The sequence below is a fragment of the Gordionus sp. m RMFG-2023 genome, chromosome 2, assembly GCF_954871325.1.
Source record: "Gordionus sp. m RMFG-2023 chromosome 2, tfGorSpeb1-WG-v2, whole genome shotgun sequence".
Taxonomy (NCBI): Eukaryota; Metazoa; Nematomorpha; class Gordioida; order Chordodea; family Parachordodidae; genus Gordionus; species Gordionus sp. m RMFG-2023.
The window spans coordinates 32,351,176-32,372,148 of NC_088776.1; the positions used below are offsets into that span (position 1 = coordinate 32,351,176).

The following is a 20,973-nucleotide window of genomic DNA, read 5'->3' on the forward strand; positions in this document are numbered from 1 at the left end:
CCCAAAATATTCAATTGATTCCCCAAATTTCCAGTAAGTTAATTTAATATTTTAAATATATTATTATTTAATTTAATATTTTAAATATATTATTATTTAATTTAATATTTTAAATATATTATTATTTAATTTAATATTTTAAATATATTTATAGTTAATTTAATATATATTTTTAATATAATGTAAGTTATTTTAATATTGATTCCCAAATTTTTTCCAATTGATTCCCCAATATTCCAGTAATTTAATTTTATATTTTAAATATATTAATATTTAATATATTTATAGATAATTTAATATATATTTTTAATATAATATAAGTTATTTTAATGATTCCCAAAATTTTTTCAATTGATTCCCAAAATTTTTCCAATTGATTCCCCAATTTTCCAGTAAGTTAATTTTGTATTTTAAATATATTAATATTTAATTTAATATTTTAATTATATTTATAGTTAATTTAATATAATGTAAGTTATTTTAATATTGATTTCCAAAATATTTCCAATTGATTCCTGTAATATAAATTGAATATAATATTAACTTTTCGTTGTAAATTATATAACCTGAAGGATTGAATTCATAATATATATACGTGGTATTTTGTATTAAATATACTTTTACTTACTTTTATTTAATAAAACACTTCATTGGCGACGATATTTTTAGAGAAGATTTATTTGATTTATTAAATTTAAAGTAAAAGACTCAATGGAAGTAGCTCCTATTAAAGTTGAAGATTCAATGGAAGTAGTCCCTATTAAAGTTAAAGACTCAATGGAAGTAGTTCCTATTAAATTCAATATTCCAGAATTCGTCAAAGAAAAAGTAAATATTCAGGACTACTTATTTAACTTGGAGTTAATTTATAAAGTAAGAAATATTATAGATTTAAATACAAAAAAAGACCTGCATTTAGCCTATATCGGAACAGACAATCTTATCAAAATTAAGAACTTTCACTTTCCAATAAATTTAGAGATGATAAATTATGATACTTTAATAAAAAGCTTAAATTTGGTGTTCAAGGATAGTTCGAGCATTTTCGTAAATAGGAAAATTTTTTTTACGCTAAAAAGATGCAATGAGACGATTATTGACTTTTCAATTAGGGTTAAAACTGTCTGTTCTCTTTGTAATTTTAAACCGCCTTTTGATGAACTTTTAAGAGATATATTTATCCTAGGAGTAGGCTTACCTGAGTTGGACAAAGAACTTCGGCCAAAGTTTATCGAAGACAATATTACTTTTGAAGAGACCGTGCGTTTAGCGATCGCGCTGTCTTCGTTGGAAAATGAAACCCAGACTGAAGTTAATAAAATAATTAAAAATAAGCCAACACAGGGTTCGAAAAATAATTATTTTAGAAATAATAATTATACTAACGTCAATAGATTCAATAATAATAAACACTTTAGTAACAATTATATTCCTAATAATAATTATAGACCTAGTATCAAACCTAACTCTATTCAAAAGAAAGTGATATGCTTTTGTTGCGGTAAGGCAAACCACATAGCGAAAGATTGTAGAACCCATGCCATACAAATGATTCTGCCACGGACACCTCGCCTGTCATTTTCAAATAAAGCTACCATCGATGCGAAGATAAATGGGTTGCAGCTAGCTATGGAGTTTGATACGGACGCCGCGTGTAGTGGGATTGATGAGGTCACCTGGAATCGTATTGGCAGACCACAACTATCACCGGCTTATAAATTAGTGGGATATAATCATATCCAAATCGAAGTACTAGGTAAATGTACCGTAGAAGTCAAAGTAAAAAATATTTCGAAATTTTTACTTATTTGGGTAGTTAAAGGGGAGAATTCCCTTATTTTTGGGATGCCTTTCATTAGAGAATTTGATATAAAACTACCGGAAGAAGTTCGTATTAATCAAATAAATATGAATATGAATATTCCCTCTTTAAATACGATTGTTTCAAAATTCCCTCAAGTTTTTAAAAAAAAATTAGGTGAAATCAAACTGCAAAAGGCAGTCATCCGAATAGAACCGAACACGTTACCGATTGCATTACCAGCAAGAAGAGTTCCTTTTCCGTTGCGTCGAACCATTGAAGCTGAATTGGACAGACTTTTAGACGAAGGCGTTATCGAGAAGGTGGATCCAACAATAACTCCAATCACTTGGGCTACGCCAACGGTTAATATCTTAAAGAAATCCGGTGCCGTACGGATATGCGGAGATTTTCGTTTAACAATCAACAAATATCTAGCGATCGATAACGATTTACTACCAACTTTCGTCGACCTAACAAATAAAATCGCGGGTGGTAAAATATTTTCACCAATAGATTTAAGAGATGCATTTTTACAATTCGGAGTTAGTCCAGAATGTAGGGACCTTTTAGTAATTTCGACACATTTCGTTATTACCGATACCAAAGAATTCCATTTGGTTTGACTAGCGCTTCGATAATATTCCAACGCTTTATGAAAAACCTATTAAAGGGAATTCCTATGGTTAGTGTATTTTTAGACGACATAATTATTGCAGGTGAGAATAATTCCGATCATATAGTTAATGTGGAAGAAGTATTAAGAAGATTTGAGAAGGCTGGACTGAGCACGACGACCGATAAAATTAAAATCGGAGAAAAGACAGTCACTTATTTAGGTCATGTTATTGACAGTTTCGGAATTCACCCTACAGAAGATAAGATTAGCGCTATAAAAAATTTTAAAACACCTTCCAATGTTAAAGAACTACGTTCATTTCTTGCAATAGTGAATTATCATGAGGCATTTATTAAAAATTTGCATTCTATTTGTGCGCCTTTACACCGACTAACGAGTAAAAATGTTAGTTGGTTTTGGTCAGCTAAAGAAAATGAAATATTTACTAAAGTTAAAAATATATTGTAAAAAGAAGATACAATAATTCCTTATTCAGCCGATATCCCTGTCGTGATTTCTTGTGACGCTTCCGAAGATGGTCTAGGAGCTGTTATTGCACACCGATTTCTTACTGGCTAGGAGAAACCGATTGCTTACGCATCGAGGACACTTTCGGCGGCTGAAAAGAATTATACCACAATTGATCGGGAGGCTTCGGCGATCATGTTCGCTATCGAGAAGTTTCATCAATATATTTTTGGAAGACATTTTATCTTGGTTACTGATCATAAACCATTACAATATATTTTAGGTGATAAAAGAGATCTTAACAAAATAACAAATAACCGTTTAATACGGTGGGCGACGAAACTATTAAATTATGATTATGAGATAATATATAGACCAGGTAATCAAAATAAATGTGCCGATGCTCTGTCCCGTTTGGGGGTAGAGAAAGCAAAAACCAATGAAGTTACAAAAAAAATCGAAGAAAAAATGAGAGGATTAAAAATTAATTTAATAGAGGATTTATCTTTCACACGCAGTAAAGTCGTAAGTGAAACGAGCAATGATATAAACCTAAAAGATTATTAAATTAATAAAAAATCATTGGTATATTGATAATATAAATAATTATTCGGAGATTGTAAAAAAATATATTTCGATTAAAGATAATATTTCGTTCGAAGAAGGATTATTATTTTATAATGATAGAATTATTATTCCAGATATTTAAAAAAGGAGGTTTTATATGTGATTCATCGAGGACATCCTGGGATAGTGGGGATGAAATCATTGTGTAGATATTACGTGTTTTGGACAAATCTCGATACGGATGTTGAAGACTTTGTTAAATGTTGTAAGAGTTGTCAAGAAGGAAGGCCGGGAGCTAAAGAAGTGCCATTATACAATTGGAACATTCCTACCCGACCTTGGGAACGATTACACATTGATTTGACAGGCCCCGTATCTGGAAAATATTGGTTAATTTGCGTAGACGCTTTTACCAAATGGGTTGAAGTTGCAATTTTAACACATATTAATTCGGCGAGTTTAATAAATAATCTGCGTAATTATTTCGCTAGATTTGGGTTACCTCGCTACATTGTCTCAGATAACGGTACTCAGTTTACTGGATCTGAATTCAAAACGTTTCTTTTTAAAAACAATATAAAACATTTTAGATCGGCCCCTTATAGCCCCAAATCGAATGGTTTGGCTGAACGATATATAAAGACGATAAAGACACGTTTCTATGCTGGAAGGAGATGCGGGACTCCGGACCAGTTAAATTTAGCAAATGTTTTAATTACTCACCATAATACTCCCAATGCAACTACTGGTAAATCTCCTGCCGAGATGATGTTTGGAAGGTCGCTTAGGACGACATTGGATCAGTGGAAATTATCAACGAGAGAAAGGACGGAAAACGCTCTATGGAAATAAAAGTACTACAAAGATAGAAGTGTTGAACCTCGGGAGTTTGTAGAGCAAAAAGTTTGGATAGCAAACGAAAGGACAGCAGGGTGGCATGAAGAAAAAGTGTTATAACGAAAAAGCGCAATATTGTACGATGTGGAATCAGAGGGAATCGTTAAAAACAAGCATGCAGATCAATTGAGGGATGCACATACACAAGAGAAGGAAATACCCGTTACGTTGACCGAAGAAGTGGAAAAGGCAGAACATGAGAATACAACTCTTGAAAAAAGAGTTTCGAAACTCCCATTACGTTATCACGATGAATTCAATTTATAGTGGGGAGAACTGTAATATAAATTGAATTTAAATTGAATATAATATTAACTTTTCGTTTGTAAATTATATAACCTGAAGTATTGAATTCATAATATATATATACGTGGTATTTTGTATTAAATATACTTTTACTTACTTTTATTTAATAAAACACTTCAATTCCCAAATTTTCCAGTAAGTTAATTTTATATTTTAAATATATTAATATTTAATTTAATATTTTAAATATATTTATAGTTAATTTAATATATATTTTTAATGTAAGTTATTTTAATATTGATTCCCAAAATTTTTTCAATTGATTCCCAAAATTTTTCCAATTGATTCCCAAAATTTCCAGTATGTTAATTTTATATTTTAAATATATTAATATTTAATTTTAAATATATTAATATTTAATTTTAAATTTTAAATATATTTATAGTTAATTTAATATATATTTTTAATATAATGTAAGTTATTTTAATATTGATTCCCAAAATTTTTCCAATTGATTCCCCAAATTTCCAGTAAGTTAATTTTATATTTAAAATATATTAATATTTAATTTAAAATTTAAAATATATTTATAGTTAATTTAATATATATTTTTAATACAATGTAAGTTATTTTAATATTGATTCCCAAAATTTTTCCAATTGATTTCCCAAATTTCCAGTAAGTTTATTTTATGTTTTAAATATATTAATATTTAATTTTATGTTTTAAATACATTAATATTTAATTTAATATTTTAAATATATTTATAGTTAATTTAATATATATTTTTAATATAATGTAATTATTTTGATATTGATTCCCAAAATTTTTTCAATTGATTCCCAAATTTTTCCAATAGATTCCCCAAATTTCCTGTAAGTTAATTTAATATTTTAAATATATTACTAGTTAATTTAATATTTTAAATATATTTATAGTTAATTTAATATATATATTTAATATATTGTTAGTTAATTGAAGTAACTATGAAGATTCAAGAGGTTAGAGAGAAATCACAACAAATATCAAAGCTTATAAATTTAGAAATTAAAGTATATATTATTTAATTTACATATATTAATTTATATTTTTTGTTATATAAACTTTATCATTGATTCGTCACTGTTATTTTATTTATATAGTTAACATGCATTAAACCTCCTTTTCATTTTTAATAGTCATATTTATATATCGCAATACAAATGTTTAATTATTATAATCGCGATTGGAACAATAATATTTTTAATATAGTTTACAATAGATTAAAATTTTATATATGACATAAATAAGAAATGATTCCCTAAAATTATTATTCCTATTTTATGGAGTGTGCCACATAAACAATAGAAATAGTTTTAAAAGTCAGACTTTAGAATAGTTATAAAGACGACCATTATATGATAGAGTTAAGAAATTCAACTATAAAATAGGATTTACAATTATTATTATAATTGTAACAATATCGGAAAATAGGTAAGTAAAAACTTATGAACTAATATTATTTCGGGATATATCTTTTTAAATATTAGGTAAATTTAATTTAATGAGAAAGTAATATATTGCTTATTCAGAGTTGGGCAGTACCGCAAATACTTGTATCTAAGATACAAGAACCTTTGCATCTTGTATTCAGTATCTTTTTGACATTTTTAATAAGATAGAAGTGTCTCTATCTAAGATCCTTTATTCTGAAGTGAATCTTATATCATTTTCTTGATAAAAGATACAGATACAGATTCTTTTTAATATTCATGTTTAAAATTTTACATATCACAGTATACATCCTATTTTCTTCCAGAATCTTGTATTAATTTCCTTATTTTTTTCCGCCATATCGATAGATAAAAAAAATAACAACATCAAAACGAAATAAGCAAAGATTATATTTTATATATAAATGTAACTCGATATTATATTTTCATGGTAGCGAAGAAGAAAGTAGTGAAATTTAAATTAAATAAGTTCTCTTGAATCAAATTCCAATCTTTAAATTTTATATGGAAAATTTTTAAAAATAAAAGTTAAAAAATAAAATAAAATAAAATACACAGACTAGATGTAAAACCTGTATCTTCCAAATGATAAAGGGTTAAACACATATTTTGTTAATTGTATTTAAGTATCTTTATCTTGTATCTTTTTGATATTTTGAAAAAGATACTAGTATCTGTATCTAAAATTCATTTTTTCACAAAGAATCTATATCTGTATCTAGATTCTTTTTCCGTAGGACCTGCCCAACTCTGTGCTTATTCTATAAACTAAAAAGTCGACTAAAAGGTCAACATTTCCTTTGGTTCACAAAGAATAGATTTTATGGTTAGCTTACTCAATGTTATTAAAGAAATATTAGGGAAATTTCAAATAATCACACTAAAAATAAATAAATAAATTCGATAAGATATTATATATTTTATAGTGATGTAAATAATGTATAATATTTAAGGATCTTTACTTTAGGTATCTGTTATAATATTCATTATAATTTAATAATGAAATACAACAGTCATAAAACGATAAATTTTGAACAGGATAATATCGTTCACATTATATTCCACTTGAGCCATGGTAATGTTAATTCTTCGGATTCTGAGCTTAAAGATATACTTCAAATATTTTATAGAAGTTTGATTGTATTCATTAAAAATTCATATAAATAACCTAATATATATTGTATTATTACAAATGAGTTATCAAATTTATTTTAATTCATATTATACTTTATTATGCAAAAAAATAGATTGCTTTTTTATATATTTTTATTATGATATTTGATATAAATTTTATTAATATTATATCAAAGATATATATAATACATTTGTGCCCACTCTTATATATTATATTTAAGAGTTTGCCTAAATATTGTAAATTACCTGCAATTTATTTTTAGTATATACTCTTTTTGTAATAATATAAATATTAATTACTATTTAGCAATTTTTATTTATATTTAAATTTAATTTAAAATAAAAAGCATTTTTAAATCTATTTGTCTATAATTTAAAATAAAAAGCATTTTTAAATCTATTTGTCTAATATGTTGCAATGTTTCGAAATTATATATCTATATTTATATTTGATTTTAAATTTCCGGTGGAAAATTTGAAGTGATAGAACGTTACGTTTCAAACATATGAATGGAAAAAATATATTGAGTATGAATATGGAAATTATCTTCAAGGATGGATATAAACTGATAAGTGATTGTATTTGTACTTTGTATTTTATTTAATCATATATTTCTTATTTTAGGTTTTAAATTTTATTTTAGGTTTTAAATATTATTTATAGAGTACCTTCCCCGTCCCTTTTTTAAAATAAATAGGGCCGTAGGTTTTGGGTGTGGGCTGTTCTCTTGGTCCTTTCTATCTGTTTCCAGCCCACAGACGTTTAAATAATAGTTTATGAACTATTATGCGTACAAGTACGTGCGGCTTGCCCACAAACGTGTGAAGGGCTCCTCATATTTTACTTATACCTAACTTAAATCTTCCAATTAGATGGAAATGAGGAAAACCTAGCGTAGCTCTGTTGTACCTACAACGTTGAGAGGGCGTATGCGCTTTATTCCGTAAATACTATAATCGCTTCAAATATATTTGTGGCCATTTTAGGTTATTTGAGTTTTTCCATAAATGTTCATACGAAGAGGTTGACCCTAACCTATTAAAATTTACGTGATACGTGATATTAAGCGCACTAACCCTAAAATGTCATATATAAGAGCAACGCTTGGTTCTCTCATAAGAGCCCATCTAACTGGGATAAAAGAATGGGAAATAAATAAATAAGAGGACCATCCACGTTTTTTGGGCAGGACGCAGTTACCTGTGCGCGCAAGAGGCAAAGCCCCTTACTTAAACGCCCATGGGAAAATAAAAATTGAGATAAAAAGCCCATGCCCGATTAAATAAAAAATTTGAATATGGGAGGGATATATTGGCTATATTAATTTTAATTTTACCATTAATTAGAATGTGAGCAAACCTAGAAATAAACATGATTAAATAAAATAAATACCAGTACAAATACAGTACTATCACTTTCTTCCAAAAAATTTTGCACCGGATGTTTGCAAATTGATTTCTAATTTTTTTCGCATATGTTAGCCGAACAATGAGCATGTTTAAAAATGAAGGCATCCTAAAATATTATCAGCTGTTTAAATTTTAAATGATAAAGATAGAAATGCACATTGAATATGTTGTGAAATTGAAAGATCTAATTCTTAATGATGAAGACATACTATTCGTTTGCGGTAACTGTAAAGAATTGGGATATTGGGACCCTTCAAACGCTTATAAATTAAATAAAAAATATAATAATCAAGGGTACTTTAGCTTTTTTTCACATCCAACATTTCTTTATTCATAGAATTGAACAATGGTCAGGAAAAATTAATATCCTTATTAAGGATACTATTCAATATCGATACTTTGTTGCTTCCCTAGTAACCAGTGCTGATATCAAGGAGAACAATTTTATCATTAAATATTGGGAAAATGGATCCATTTCAAGAGTATATGACCCAAATAGCAACATAAGAATAATAAATGATGTTTTTGGATTTTGCAGTTTGTATGAATTTATATATTTTTATTTTATATTTGTAAAGATGGTGAAAAGATTATAGATATGGGGTGGTTATTATTAGATACACTCACACAAATCACCATTAAAAACTTGCACATTTCTGAAATTGTTGGTAATAAGTTTGAAATCTGCCCTAATTCATACTTTATTAAACTATCTCAAACAAATTTAAACAAGTATGTTTATAAATACTTATATATATATTTTATTTTATTTAAAAAGTATTGATAAAGGGATAATAAATGATCATAATATACTAATACAGGTTTAATAAATATTATTTAAATGCTATATTTTAATATATAACTATTTCTTTTATGTTTTTATATAAATATGGATTTTTCAAAATATTATTCTACAAATTTGATACCTTTTAGTTTTACTATTTCTATTTCAGAATCCTGTCAATAGGGTTGGCTTACAATACAGTATTGATTTTCTATTGGGTTTAAAAAGTATTTTCCATAGATTATATTGGCATTGATTTATATTAATATTCGTTTTAATTATTATCTAACTATACAACTTAGAGAAGAATAATAATCATCATTTTGTTATTATAAAAACTCTTGAATATGTTTAAAATAAAAATCACAATTGTCAAAAAATATGTATATAGATGATTTTCGTTGTTCTTTAGAAAAGCTTTCAAAGTCAATAATTTTTAAACTTTGATTCTCTATATCTCTGGTTTTAATTATGATATCCTAATTAAATAATTGATATATATTTCTATAAATAAAAGAAATATTTTGATGAGAGTTGCTAATCTTATAATAAATGTAGATAAAAGATAAGCTATCATTTAATCTTTCTAACAGAGTGGCAAACCTTATGATATATAAACTTGATTAAGTTAAGCTTACATAAATAGAATACTTTAAAGGATTAGGTTTGGCTCAGGTTATGGAATTAAATCTTATAAATGTACTTTTTAAAAAACAATAATGGAGGTTCAGTAAATTTTTTTACAGGCTTCTCTATATAGCTCTATATTTTATAAGTTCTTATAATTTGGTTGGACACTCTGCTTCCTAAGGTAATAATTAAATAATTATTGCACCAATATTTTGAGGTGAAGTCAAAACACAAATATTTAACTTGTTAAATTCAATATATAAGAAAATATTTTGTGTTGGGCCTCATTAGTCAGGAGCAGCGTCTACATGAGCAGGGAGAGGGGGATGGGGTAGGAACAGTTTGCATTCAATTTTTCTTGAGGGAGGTAGAGGGTTGGATAAATTTTTTGAAAGATTATTTATTAAATTTTGAGATGAAATAGGACAAAAATATTGCTATAAAAATTGATAATTTTATCATAGACTTATTATAATACAATGATATTACAAATCATTGATCAAATCTATATATTACATACAATCATAGACATTATTTCACAAATAAAACATTTATAAGTTTTGACATTCTCAGCAAGCTCCTAATGCTATAATAATGACTTCATTGTAAATGAGGGGAATTTTAATTAAATTCATTAATAAAAAAGAACTCCTTTATATTCATAAAATTTTAATAGTTGTTAGTAGAGAGAAAATAATTTAAGTTATTCTTTTTAAAATTTGAAAGGAGTATCATTATAATTAAAAATAATTAATTATGGAAAAACATTGTCGCCGAAGGTAGCGATAATTTTTTAGGGGGGTGGGGGGTTGCACCCAGAAAGCCTGTCATGTAGACGCTGGTTGCCAGTCTTTCCTCATCAGCAGAAGTCTCCTGCAAGTTTTTTTTCAATATTTACATACCCTTCTCCCACAAAACTCCAGCCAATTTTAAATTTACTCACATATTTAAATTTTATCTTTTTTAAATAATAATTTTTAGGAACAATATTTGTTTAATTTTTATATTTTATAATTAAATTTTAAAATAAATAATAAACATATCTTGTAAATAAATATTTTCTCAAAATCTTCACCTAAAATAAAAAATTTCAAAATCATCCCTCTTCCTTTATGAGGTTAATTTTTGATAAACATATTTTATACACAACATAAGCATTACATTTCATCCTACCTGGGGGTGAAGCAAAAATCTTATGTTTAAATTCAAGTTTTATCATACATAAATTATTACAATTTTCTATATTTTTTTTAAAAAAGATATAATATTTTATCTTATTATTGGAAAAAATTAACTATTTTTGGTATAAATTTATATATTTTTTTAAAAAATTTTACCTTGGAAAATAAAGATGGCCTATAAAATTAATAATTTAAAAAATTTCACCCGCAATTTGAAAATTTTGACCTGGCAACCTTGTTTTTATAAACGCACATCATTCAAGCGATGCGATCGACATCGGAAATATCTTTAGCAGTATGCTATATTTATTAGAGACCTGCAAAAGTACAATTTGCATGGCCTGCTCCAAATTTTTTTTTTAATTTGGGCTCGGCCCGAGTTTTATATAAAAAAAATTTTGGCCTCTGATTACTTAAAATTATATTTTATTTATTTTTAATTTTTATAGCTGATAATGGCGAGTTAAAATATTTCGGTTTAAAATATACGGCCCAGCTCGGGTACCTTAAAAAATTTTTTTGGCCTGGCCCGGATATATTTAAAAAAATTGAAATACCGCCTGGCCCCCTGCATGTCTCATATATTTATAGTAACGCACATCACATAAGTTGAGTAATGCGTGCTTACTATAAACGTGACCATATCCATGAATAGCCAAAATTTGCTAAGGAAATCTTAAAATTTAAAGTATTGTAATAATTTTTGAATAATTATTGTTATTGCTTTTAACTAAATATATTACTTTGGATTGATTTATCAGTTTATGATATTGGTAATAAGTGATAGAGTTGCCAGCCCTACTTGCAGATCTAAATCAAAACCTTGCCCATTAATTTTTTTAAGAATAGGCCAGGCCTAAAATATTTATTTAAATCAGAGCATATCAATTAATAAGTTGAAAATACATTAATGGATTTTTTAATATTCATTTATTCCACATATTTTCAATTTCCCTTTGAAACTATTTATCCAAATTATTTAAAACAACAAAATTTTAAAAATTCAGAGACAAGTTATAAAAAATATTTAACCTAATTTTAAATTTTAAAAGCCAACTATAAATTAATTATTATTAAAAATTATAAAGATGAGATAATATATTAAAGAAGTTATTTAATTAAAAAACAATTATCAAATTATAAGTGTTAAAAATTATTATCTTTCTGGATGAAGCTGCCTATATAGCTTATGTAATTAGCATTTTTAATAGATGGCTAGCCTCTACCTCAAGAATAAGCCTTCACGGGGTTCATCAGTTTATGTATGTCGGAACCTATTTCCTTAAAAAGTGATTTTAAAAAATTTGAACAGGCTTAAAAAATTAATCTCTTTTTTTCAAATCCAGGCTGCTGAATATTTATTAAAAAAGCATAATATAGTTATATTAATATTTTAAAATGGCTAATTATTCTTATAAAGTAATTCTATAATTTATATAAAGATTATATAAATTCAAATGTTTTTGGCTTCTTTTGATAAACCAGGTGTTGAATTTTATTTTCAATAGGTTTAAGTTCAACTCTGAGATTTCAATGAGTTTAAGGTTTAGTTATATCAAATTTAGAAATAATTTGAAATTTTTAACAATTTATTTATATTATTTGTTTATTATTTATATCAGAGACCTGCACAGGTCAAATGGAATTTGTAAAATTGTTATTTAAATAATTTTTCAAATTATTTCAAAGTAAAATTGAAAATATGAGCAGTATATCTGTATAAAAGGCTTTATTTTATGATTTTTCAACTTGATTAATTGGTATAATTTTAATATTTTTTTATAAATCGGTCCCACATGGATTTTTAATTTTTTTTTAGCCCGTTGTAACGTTATGAGGTGAATATATTATTGTAATACCAATTATTAGGTAAATACTGTAAATAATCAAGCATTAGTACATGTTTTTCATTTACGCATTTATTTTTTTATTGTTGAGCAATAGTGATTGAAAATTGGATTTCATTTAAATCATCAAAATTGTCTGCCTTTAATATTTACTTAAAATATCCTAGTAATAAAATAAAATCTATAAAACCACAATTTATAATATAAATTTTTAATAAATGGCAGGGAATTCGAATATCCTGATTTAAATAAGGAAAATTATCCGCTATTAATTTAAAATTACCCAATATTCCTTTTAGGGAAATGAAGAATATTATAAACATGGCCTGGCTGCCAATATATTCGATACACCGGCTTCGATTTTTTAAATTATAAATTCTCGACTGTGATTGATTATTTTTTTAAATCTTCTTTAATAAATAATAGTCATTATAGTGGTAATTAGCATGCATAAAAATATAAATAACTTCAATTGCTTATTCAAGCAATCGTTTAGAGTTTTATAACTAACTAATAATGTTGGTAAATAGCTCGATTTGAGCCAACTTTAAAAAATGGCTAACACAATATTTTAGCCCGAAAGATATCACATAAGTCACGAAATTTCGTTAATAGATGTCCAAACCTTTGTGCCATCTATGAGAAAAATCTGGCTTGCGTAATATATTTTTAGATAAAATATTAAGTTATCCATTTTTAAAAATGCCTCAAAATGAGCCGTTTAACAACACTATTAACTAATACATTTATCAAATAAATATTATTTATTGTATTAAACATAAATTAGTTAATGAAAAAAAAATTTATAAATAGAAATTTTATTTCTATAAATTTCTTAATAAAAATAATGTCTAAATTACTGTACCCTGCCCGGTCAAAAAGATTTTCGGACCAAACCTAATTTAATTACAAATCGGACTTGACCGAAGTTTTGAAAATGTAAAGCTTATAATTAGTCAAATTTGTGTTGTTGGCTAAAAAATTTGTAAATAATTTGATTGGGCTAGGATGAGATATATATACAAAATTTATAATATATTTTAAAATTATTTAGTGTTAAATTACATAACTTATTCATATATTTTTAAATTATTTGTTATCAAATTACATAACTTATTAATATATTTTAAAATTATTTAGTGTTAAATTACATTACTTAACTTATTCATGTATTTTAATAGAAAAAAATTTTAAATGTAACTTATTTTAAGAGTTCTAACGAACATAAAGTACTTAATATTTTGCTCTTATGCACAAATATGCTTACTAACTAGCGGAAAACGCTAAATTTAAATATCTTTTTTCGGGATCAACCCTTGCGATAAACATTAATTTGAATATTGTATATGAAATATGATTTTAATCTAGTCGCTCGACCAAAATGAGACACATAATATTAAACAATCCAAATATGGGAAGCATTACAACAACGGACAATATTTCACTTACCAGATCAGATCTTTTCCATACTTAAAAAAGAATGTATGTAAATTATATGATTGTAATAATTTTTATTATATTTTATAACACTTATAAATACAATTAAGTACCTAACCTTTACCATCTACAACATTCCTAAACACCATACGGATTTGATATCCAATGATTTGTATCAAGTGGCTATTTCCACTCCTTTCGATATAGATTCATATCATTCAATTTACCCAATAACTAATAATGCCCACACAATCCAATCAGGAAGTAAACAGACAATTTTTGATACAGAAAATTGCCCTTCTCGTGGCAGCAAAAAGTTGTTACTTTACGAATCAGATTGTCTTAACAGAAGTTCGAAAAAAGGGGATGATCTAAATGGTGTATCAAAAATATTATCTTCCGTCATTGGATACATTGAATGTATTATTTATTTATTACCCATTATTAATTCTTATGAATAAGTTGGTACAGATTTTCTGATGCCCTATACTTTACTCTATTTTCAAATAGATAATTTCAAAATAGTTCCAATTTTCATAGGTTAAAACCTAGTGATGTAGACTAGCCCCCCCCCCCAATAGATATGGTTAAGCAAAATTGTTGTTTTCAAAATACAATATTGATATCTAGACAGAAATAAGCTTTTATTCCATTTATATTGATAACCCCCCCTTATAGGTATGCACGGGCTGTCCGTAGCTCGATCTAAGCTCGGGTTCGAACATAAAAATTTATTTTGGGGTTCGAGTCGGGTTGTAAGAGATGTCCGACCCGAAATCCGACCCTAACCATAAAAAAATATAATATCCTAAATATTCTTTTTAATGCATAATGTCAATTAGATTAACATGTCATTTTCAATTATTATTTTAGATAACTTCTGTTTGCCACTATTTTGTTATTATATTTTTGTGTTATTATTACATATTTTATTTACATCATATTCTATCAGGTTAATTAAAAAATATATAGCTAATATCTATGTAATTAAATAGACTCAAATTTTTTAATATTTAAAATTGTTTACCAAATCTTAAATTGGTGGTAGACTTTTCAAAACGACTCATTTTAAGTGTTTTGGCTCTTAAATTTCTGTATCCCTGCTTCCTCTGCTAGCAGTGAAAGAGGACTTTTAGCGGTTGGTAGGGCCTTTGAAGATGGAAGGACTTGTTTAAAGCCTGACATGACTCTTCATTATTATCATAATTATTCACTATATGATACTATTGATAATGATATTTATATATCATTATAATATGTTCATTATATCATGCACATTATTTTTATATAATCACAATAATTTTTAAATTCGATTGTATTTCAAATTTTTTAATATTTAAACTGAATAAAAGGTATATATTTTCATTTTATATGAAATGCAACTTAATATAAATATTGATTATACTGTGGCTGTCAAATAAACTTTTATTTAAGGTAATGCACATAATTTTTAATTGTTTTTTGGATATTATAATATTCACACTCAAATTTAAAAAAATTTAGTCGGGTTCGGATGTGGTTGAAAAATTTTATTTTAATTCGGGCTCGGATCGAGTTCGGACAATAAAAAATTATAATTCGGGCTCTGGTTGTGAAAAAATTACCAGACCTCTACCCCTTCCTTCCTCCCTATTTAATTTTATAAAAGAATCTAAATATTTATTCTTCTATTTTAAAAAGTGCGTGAAAAATATCTTAAAGAATAAACATTACTATAAAAACATTTCACTTTATAATCAAATTTTCCAATAAAAGGTGCCTGAAATTTACGAATAAATAATACCAAACATTTCATGTTATAATCTAATTTTCATATAAAAAATTTGTTAAAAATTATAAAAAGCGGGGGAAGGGGGCTTTCCAAAGGCGCTATAATTCGCATGGGATGGATCAACGTTTGACCTTTTCTATTTTTAATTGTAAAAGTGCACTTACTATTACTAAACAAGATTAAAAAATCAGCTATCATGAAATATCGCCATGACCAATCGATCTTCTTTTGGTATCACATTTTCCATAGATGCCACAAATCTATTTGACTATTTTTATGCTACCGTTATTAAATTATAAGAATGAGGCTACAGCCAGAGGCATCGAGTTTCGTATTATGAAATATGATAAAAGTTAATCTATTATATGATGATAGTAATTTTTCTAGATATTTCGTTTGTTTAATTTTTTTTCAAATATAATTAATTGAGAGTTTTTAGATTCTTCGTTCTGTTAAGTCCTGATATGAATTTCAGTAATTTTCATATTCTAATAAATTTTATTTATTCTGTTTACCAAACGGATTGAAGATAAAATAAAATGTATACTATTTAAGTATTACAGAGTGGCTTAAGACTTAGAATTATAACTTTCAAAAGTTTGGCAAACTTCATGCCTAGGACTGCTAACTCGATTCAAAATTTTAACTATTTTACTTCAATATATATTTAATACAGTAAAGGACAAATGATATCTATAAAGATAATAATATTTTGAATCGGGAAAATTTAGGCCTAATTTGTTTTTGAATCGCATTTTAAAATACGATATTTAAAATAAAACTCAGCTTAAGGCATCATATTTTTATTTCAATTACAAATAGTTTTTATTATTGATTGGTAAAATTTTACTAACAATTCATATACTTCTTTTGCAGAAAGAAATTGGTCGATTTACGTTAACATCCTTACGAAAACAGAAATCGATTAAAGATCTTGACAACAGGATAATTTAAAAATATTTAAGAAAATGATAATATTGAATATGAATCAGAACAAGACTCTACCACATAGAGCGAAACATTATTTATTGAATGACAATGAGTTTAAAAAATATTTTAAAATGAATATTAATAGATTCATTTTACTATTATATACAAAATAAAGTTATTGTCAAAAACATTTATTTGAATTTGATGACCGGTAAAATATCGATCAATTGATTAAATCATATCTGACCGGCCACACTACCCTGGTTTCATCAGATATTAAAATAAAATTATGAATTTGAGATTTTCATTCGAATTGTGATTTTTTAAGTTTTTAGAAAGATGACAGCATTAACATATAAACACAATTTATCTAATAATTTATTTGAATAAGTATGTTTCACCTGTGAATAGGAAAAATAACCCCTGAAAAAAACTCTTGGAAAAAAAAATCGGATGCTTTTACCATTTATGTCAAAGTACCCATAGAAAAATTCAGAAGCTAGGTTTGGAAAGCCAATACAGGACCAGTGAAACTCTGTGGAATGATGGACGGCTTAGCATTTACTCCTTTATGTGATATGGGCAATGCAATGACATTCCTGAGATCGGTTACTCCGAGCAATGGTAAAGATATTCTTGATTATTTAGATAAAAATTATATCAACAGAAGCAATTCTCAATCCCAGACACGTTGAATTGTGTCTCGATTTCCTCCAGAAACTTGGAACGTGGATCAGAGCGCTATTCGACGAAGAACGAATATATAATCAATGCGAAGGTTAGAATCATCGTTTTTCTAATCTGGTTGGGAATAAACACCCATCAATCTGGAAATTGATTAAAAAATAAAATGCTCTATGGCTACCGATGAAACCAAACGTGAACGATGGCGTGTAGTTAGTTGGCCACCGAAAACAAAATCGCAGAGTTATAATATCCAGATTCGGTTAAAGAAACTTTGCGAGGAATACCGTGATGGGATGCGAAGCCTTCCAGATTTTATAAGAGTGATTTCCTTCAATATTCGATGTCAACCCATATAATTATTATTCTAAATTATTAAATTTGTATATAATCATGATATATCTTACAAAATTTTGTCAAATTTAGTCTACTTAATATCGTAATTAAGGATGGATTTGTATTTATTACTATAGCAGATAATTTTTACCAAAATAAAAAACATGGGTTATTTTACTGGGGTATTTATTTCCGGTACCAATTTGAATATCAGCATTTTATCTTGTTTAGGCATTTTTTATGGAGGGTATATGAGTAATCTTTAAATAAAGAATTAGGGCCTAAAAAATTTAGGTTATTAATAAATTATATTTTTTATAAAAAAATTTCTAAAATACTAATTCTATACCTTATAATATGAGTATATCCATTATAATCCAAATAAAAATATACCTATATTATTAGGTTTTAAGTAAATTCTATAAATATGAAAAAAAAAATCTGGGGGTTTTTTGCATAATATAATATTTAAAAAACAACTTGTTTACTTCAATCGTATAAGACGCCATTTAATCGTTAAAAAATATCAAACTAGATTGATATTTTAAAAAAAAATCGCATGCATTAAAATAACGTTTTGTTTGGAAATGGCCTTCGAACCCACTCACTATGCACCACAGGTATTATACCCTCCTCTTGCCATCTATCTAACTATATTATATTAACCTCCTATCACCACTGAAAAGGAATCCATCTCTATGATTCGGCCTATTATCTTTCTTTAAATTCATACTCACTTCAAAATCCCTCAAAGTCTCTAATCCTTCTTTAAATATTATCTTATAATCTTCCAAAATGTTCTTTATTTCCCCCTCCCCCCATTCCTTCTTCTAGCATTTGTTCGTTATTTCCACCTCATTTCCTCCTGGACTCTCCTACATTCCTTCCTATTTCTTTCTACCTCCATCTCTTTAAATATATCCCACCAATCATACAAGGGACCTACCCACCACAAATTAACCCACCCCAATATAATCTCATCCAATTCCTCAACTACAAAAAATCGAATAAAATTATTAACTCCTGGTAACTGTACCTGTAACTCTCCCCTAGAAAAAAAAATTATCTGATAAACTGAAGCACGAGAGGAGCAATATTTTAGAATTATTTTATTAAAATTAACAATTTTTACGATTAATTATGTAAATAAATATATATTTTGCGAAAATATATAATTTTGTATTAAACTAAACTTTAAGGTTAAATTTGGTATCGGCAAAAATAGTTTCGGAACAATATTCGGTTTCGGCACATCTCCGGTGAGATAAATTAATTTAGAGGCAACAGGTAGAGATTTTCCCTCTTAAAATACTACCCCTTGAAATATATATGGAGGTAATTTTTGCTCCTACTCACCCCAACATTTAGACAAGCCCATTTTCAAGAGAGAATAGAAACCTATTTTTTCTTAATTTAATATTTTTCTTTAATTCAGATCGGACTCAAACCTTATTTTAGGTCAATCCAACATTTAGACAAGCCCATTTTCAAGAGAGAATAGAAACCTATTTTTTCTTAATTTAATATTTTTCTTTAATTCAGATCGGACTCAAACCTTATTTTAGGTCAATCCTATTTCTAAAATGTAAGCTAAGATTGGACTCAGGTCTAACAAAGTATTGGTCACAAATATTATATAGGATTAGGTCGGAATTTAAAAAAAACAATTCCGATGCATTTATCTACTTTAAACCCTTAATATTTATAAAATAATTGAAATTTAAATCAATCTTTTAAGCATTAGATCATACTTATATTCTCTATTTTTAAAAATTTAGTTGAATATTTGGTCGTTAAACCAACTCTATTTATCAAAGAATTGAATCTGATGAACTCTTTCAACAAAAAACTCGACATAAATGATTTAGACGTTGGGCACAGGGGAATGGGTCAGTCTTTCAGAACAAAAAAGTAAATTTTATTTTAAAATCACTATGAATGAAACTAGTTTAATATGTATATACTATTGGGAAACACTTATTTATTTGTTCGATCCAAATTAGTCCATCGTTACCCGGATAAAAATAATCACGAGTGACTACATGATATTATGCGCACACTGTGTTAAATATATTATAGCTCAAAATAGAATAAGTAAAATTTAAACATTACAATACGTAAACATTCATTTATCTTACATGATAATTATTTTAAAATTGGAGGCAATAATAACAAACTAATCGTTTTTATACAGGTATCCAAAAATGAGTAATAAAATATATTCTAAATTAAAAATAAATAATGTACTAAAACATTTTTAGCTTAAAAATTCATTCAAATTGAAATCAAAATAATTGTGAGTTGATCAAAAATTAATCATGTCAAAAATAATAAATTTTGCATGAAACTTGTAAAATTATTAAACTCCCAAAGAAAACTAGATTAAAATATCAAACAGTTTTATTATTATTGTAGAACTGGTGAAAAGGTGGAGTCACATAAACATGTTATAAGGAGTAATAAAACAGTTTTTTTTATCAATTGCAAGAATCAGTGACTTGCAGAACTATTGATTGGATTTAAAAATGCTTCCCATTTTAAGTCGGGTCTGAATTTTTTTTATAAATCTAATTTTAGCCCTGCCCATGTTTTTTATTTTTAGGCCTGGATTTTTAATTTCGTCTTTTTAAATAATTTTGGCAGCATCATGTAAATTCTTTTGAGGGAAATTGGAGATATAAGTAGTAAATGAATGTGTAATGCTCCATTATATGATTTTCCCGAGTTTTTTTGAAAAA

The 20,973-nt window shown here is 26.6% G+C and overlaps 1 protein-coding gene across 2 annotated transcripts in view; it reads left to right on the forward strand.

Annotated features, from left to right (window-relative positions):
• The first annotated feature begins 8,720 nt into the window (after positions 1-8,720).
• Positions 8,721-20,973, forward strand: part of LOC135923378 (glycerophosphocholine phosphodiesterase GPCPD1-like) — a 42,869-nt gene continuing 30,616 nt past the window's right edge. For both annotated transcript variants that reach the window (XM_065458079.1, XM_065458081.1), the window contains exons 1-7: positions 8,721-8,929; positions 8,973-9,172; positions 9,214-9,367; positions 9,414-9,456; positions 14,446-14,559; positions 14,625-14,934; positions 20,014-20,146. In XM_065458079.1, coding sequence (XP_065314151.1) covers positions 8,772-8,929; positions 8,973-9,172; positions 9,214-9,367; positions 9,414-9,456; positions 14,446-14,559; positions 14,625-14,934; positions 20,014-20,146 — 1,112 coding nt within the window. In that variant the 5' untranslated portion in view covers positions 8,721-8,771. The remainder of the gene's footprint in view (positions 8,930-8,972; positions 9,173-9,213; positions 9,368-9,413; positions 9,457-14,445; positions 14,560-14,624; positions 14,935-20,013; positions 20,147-20,973) is intronic.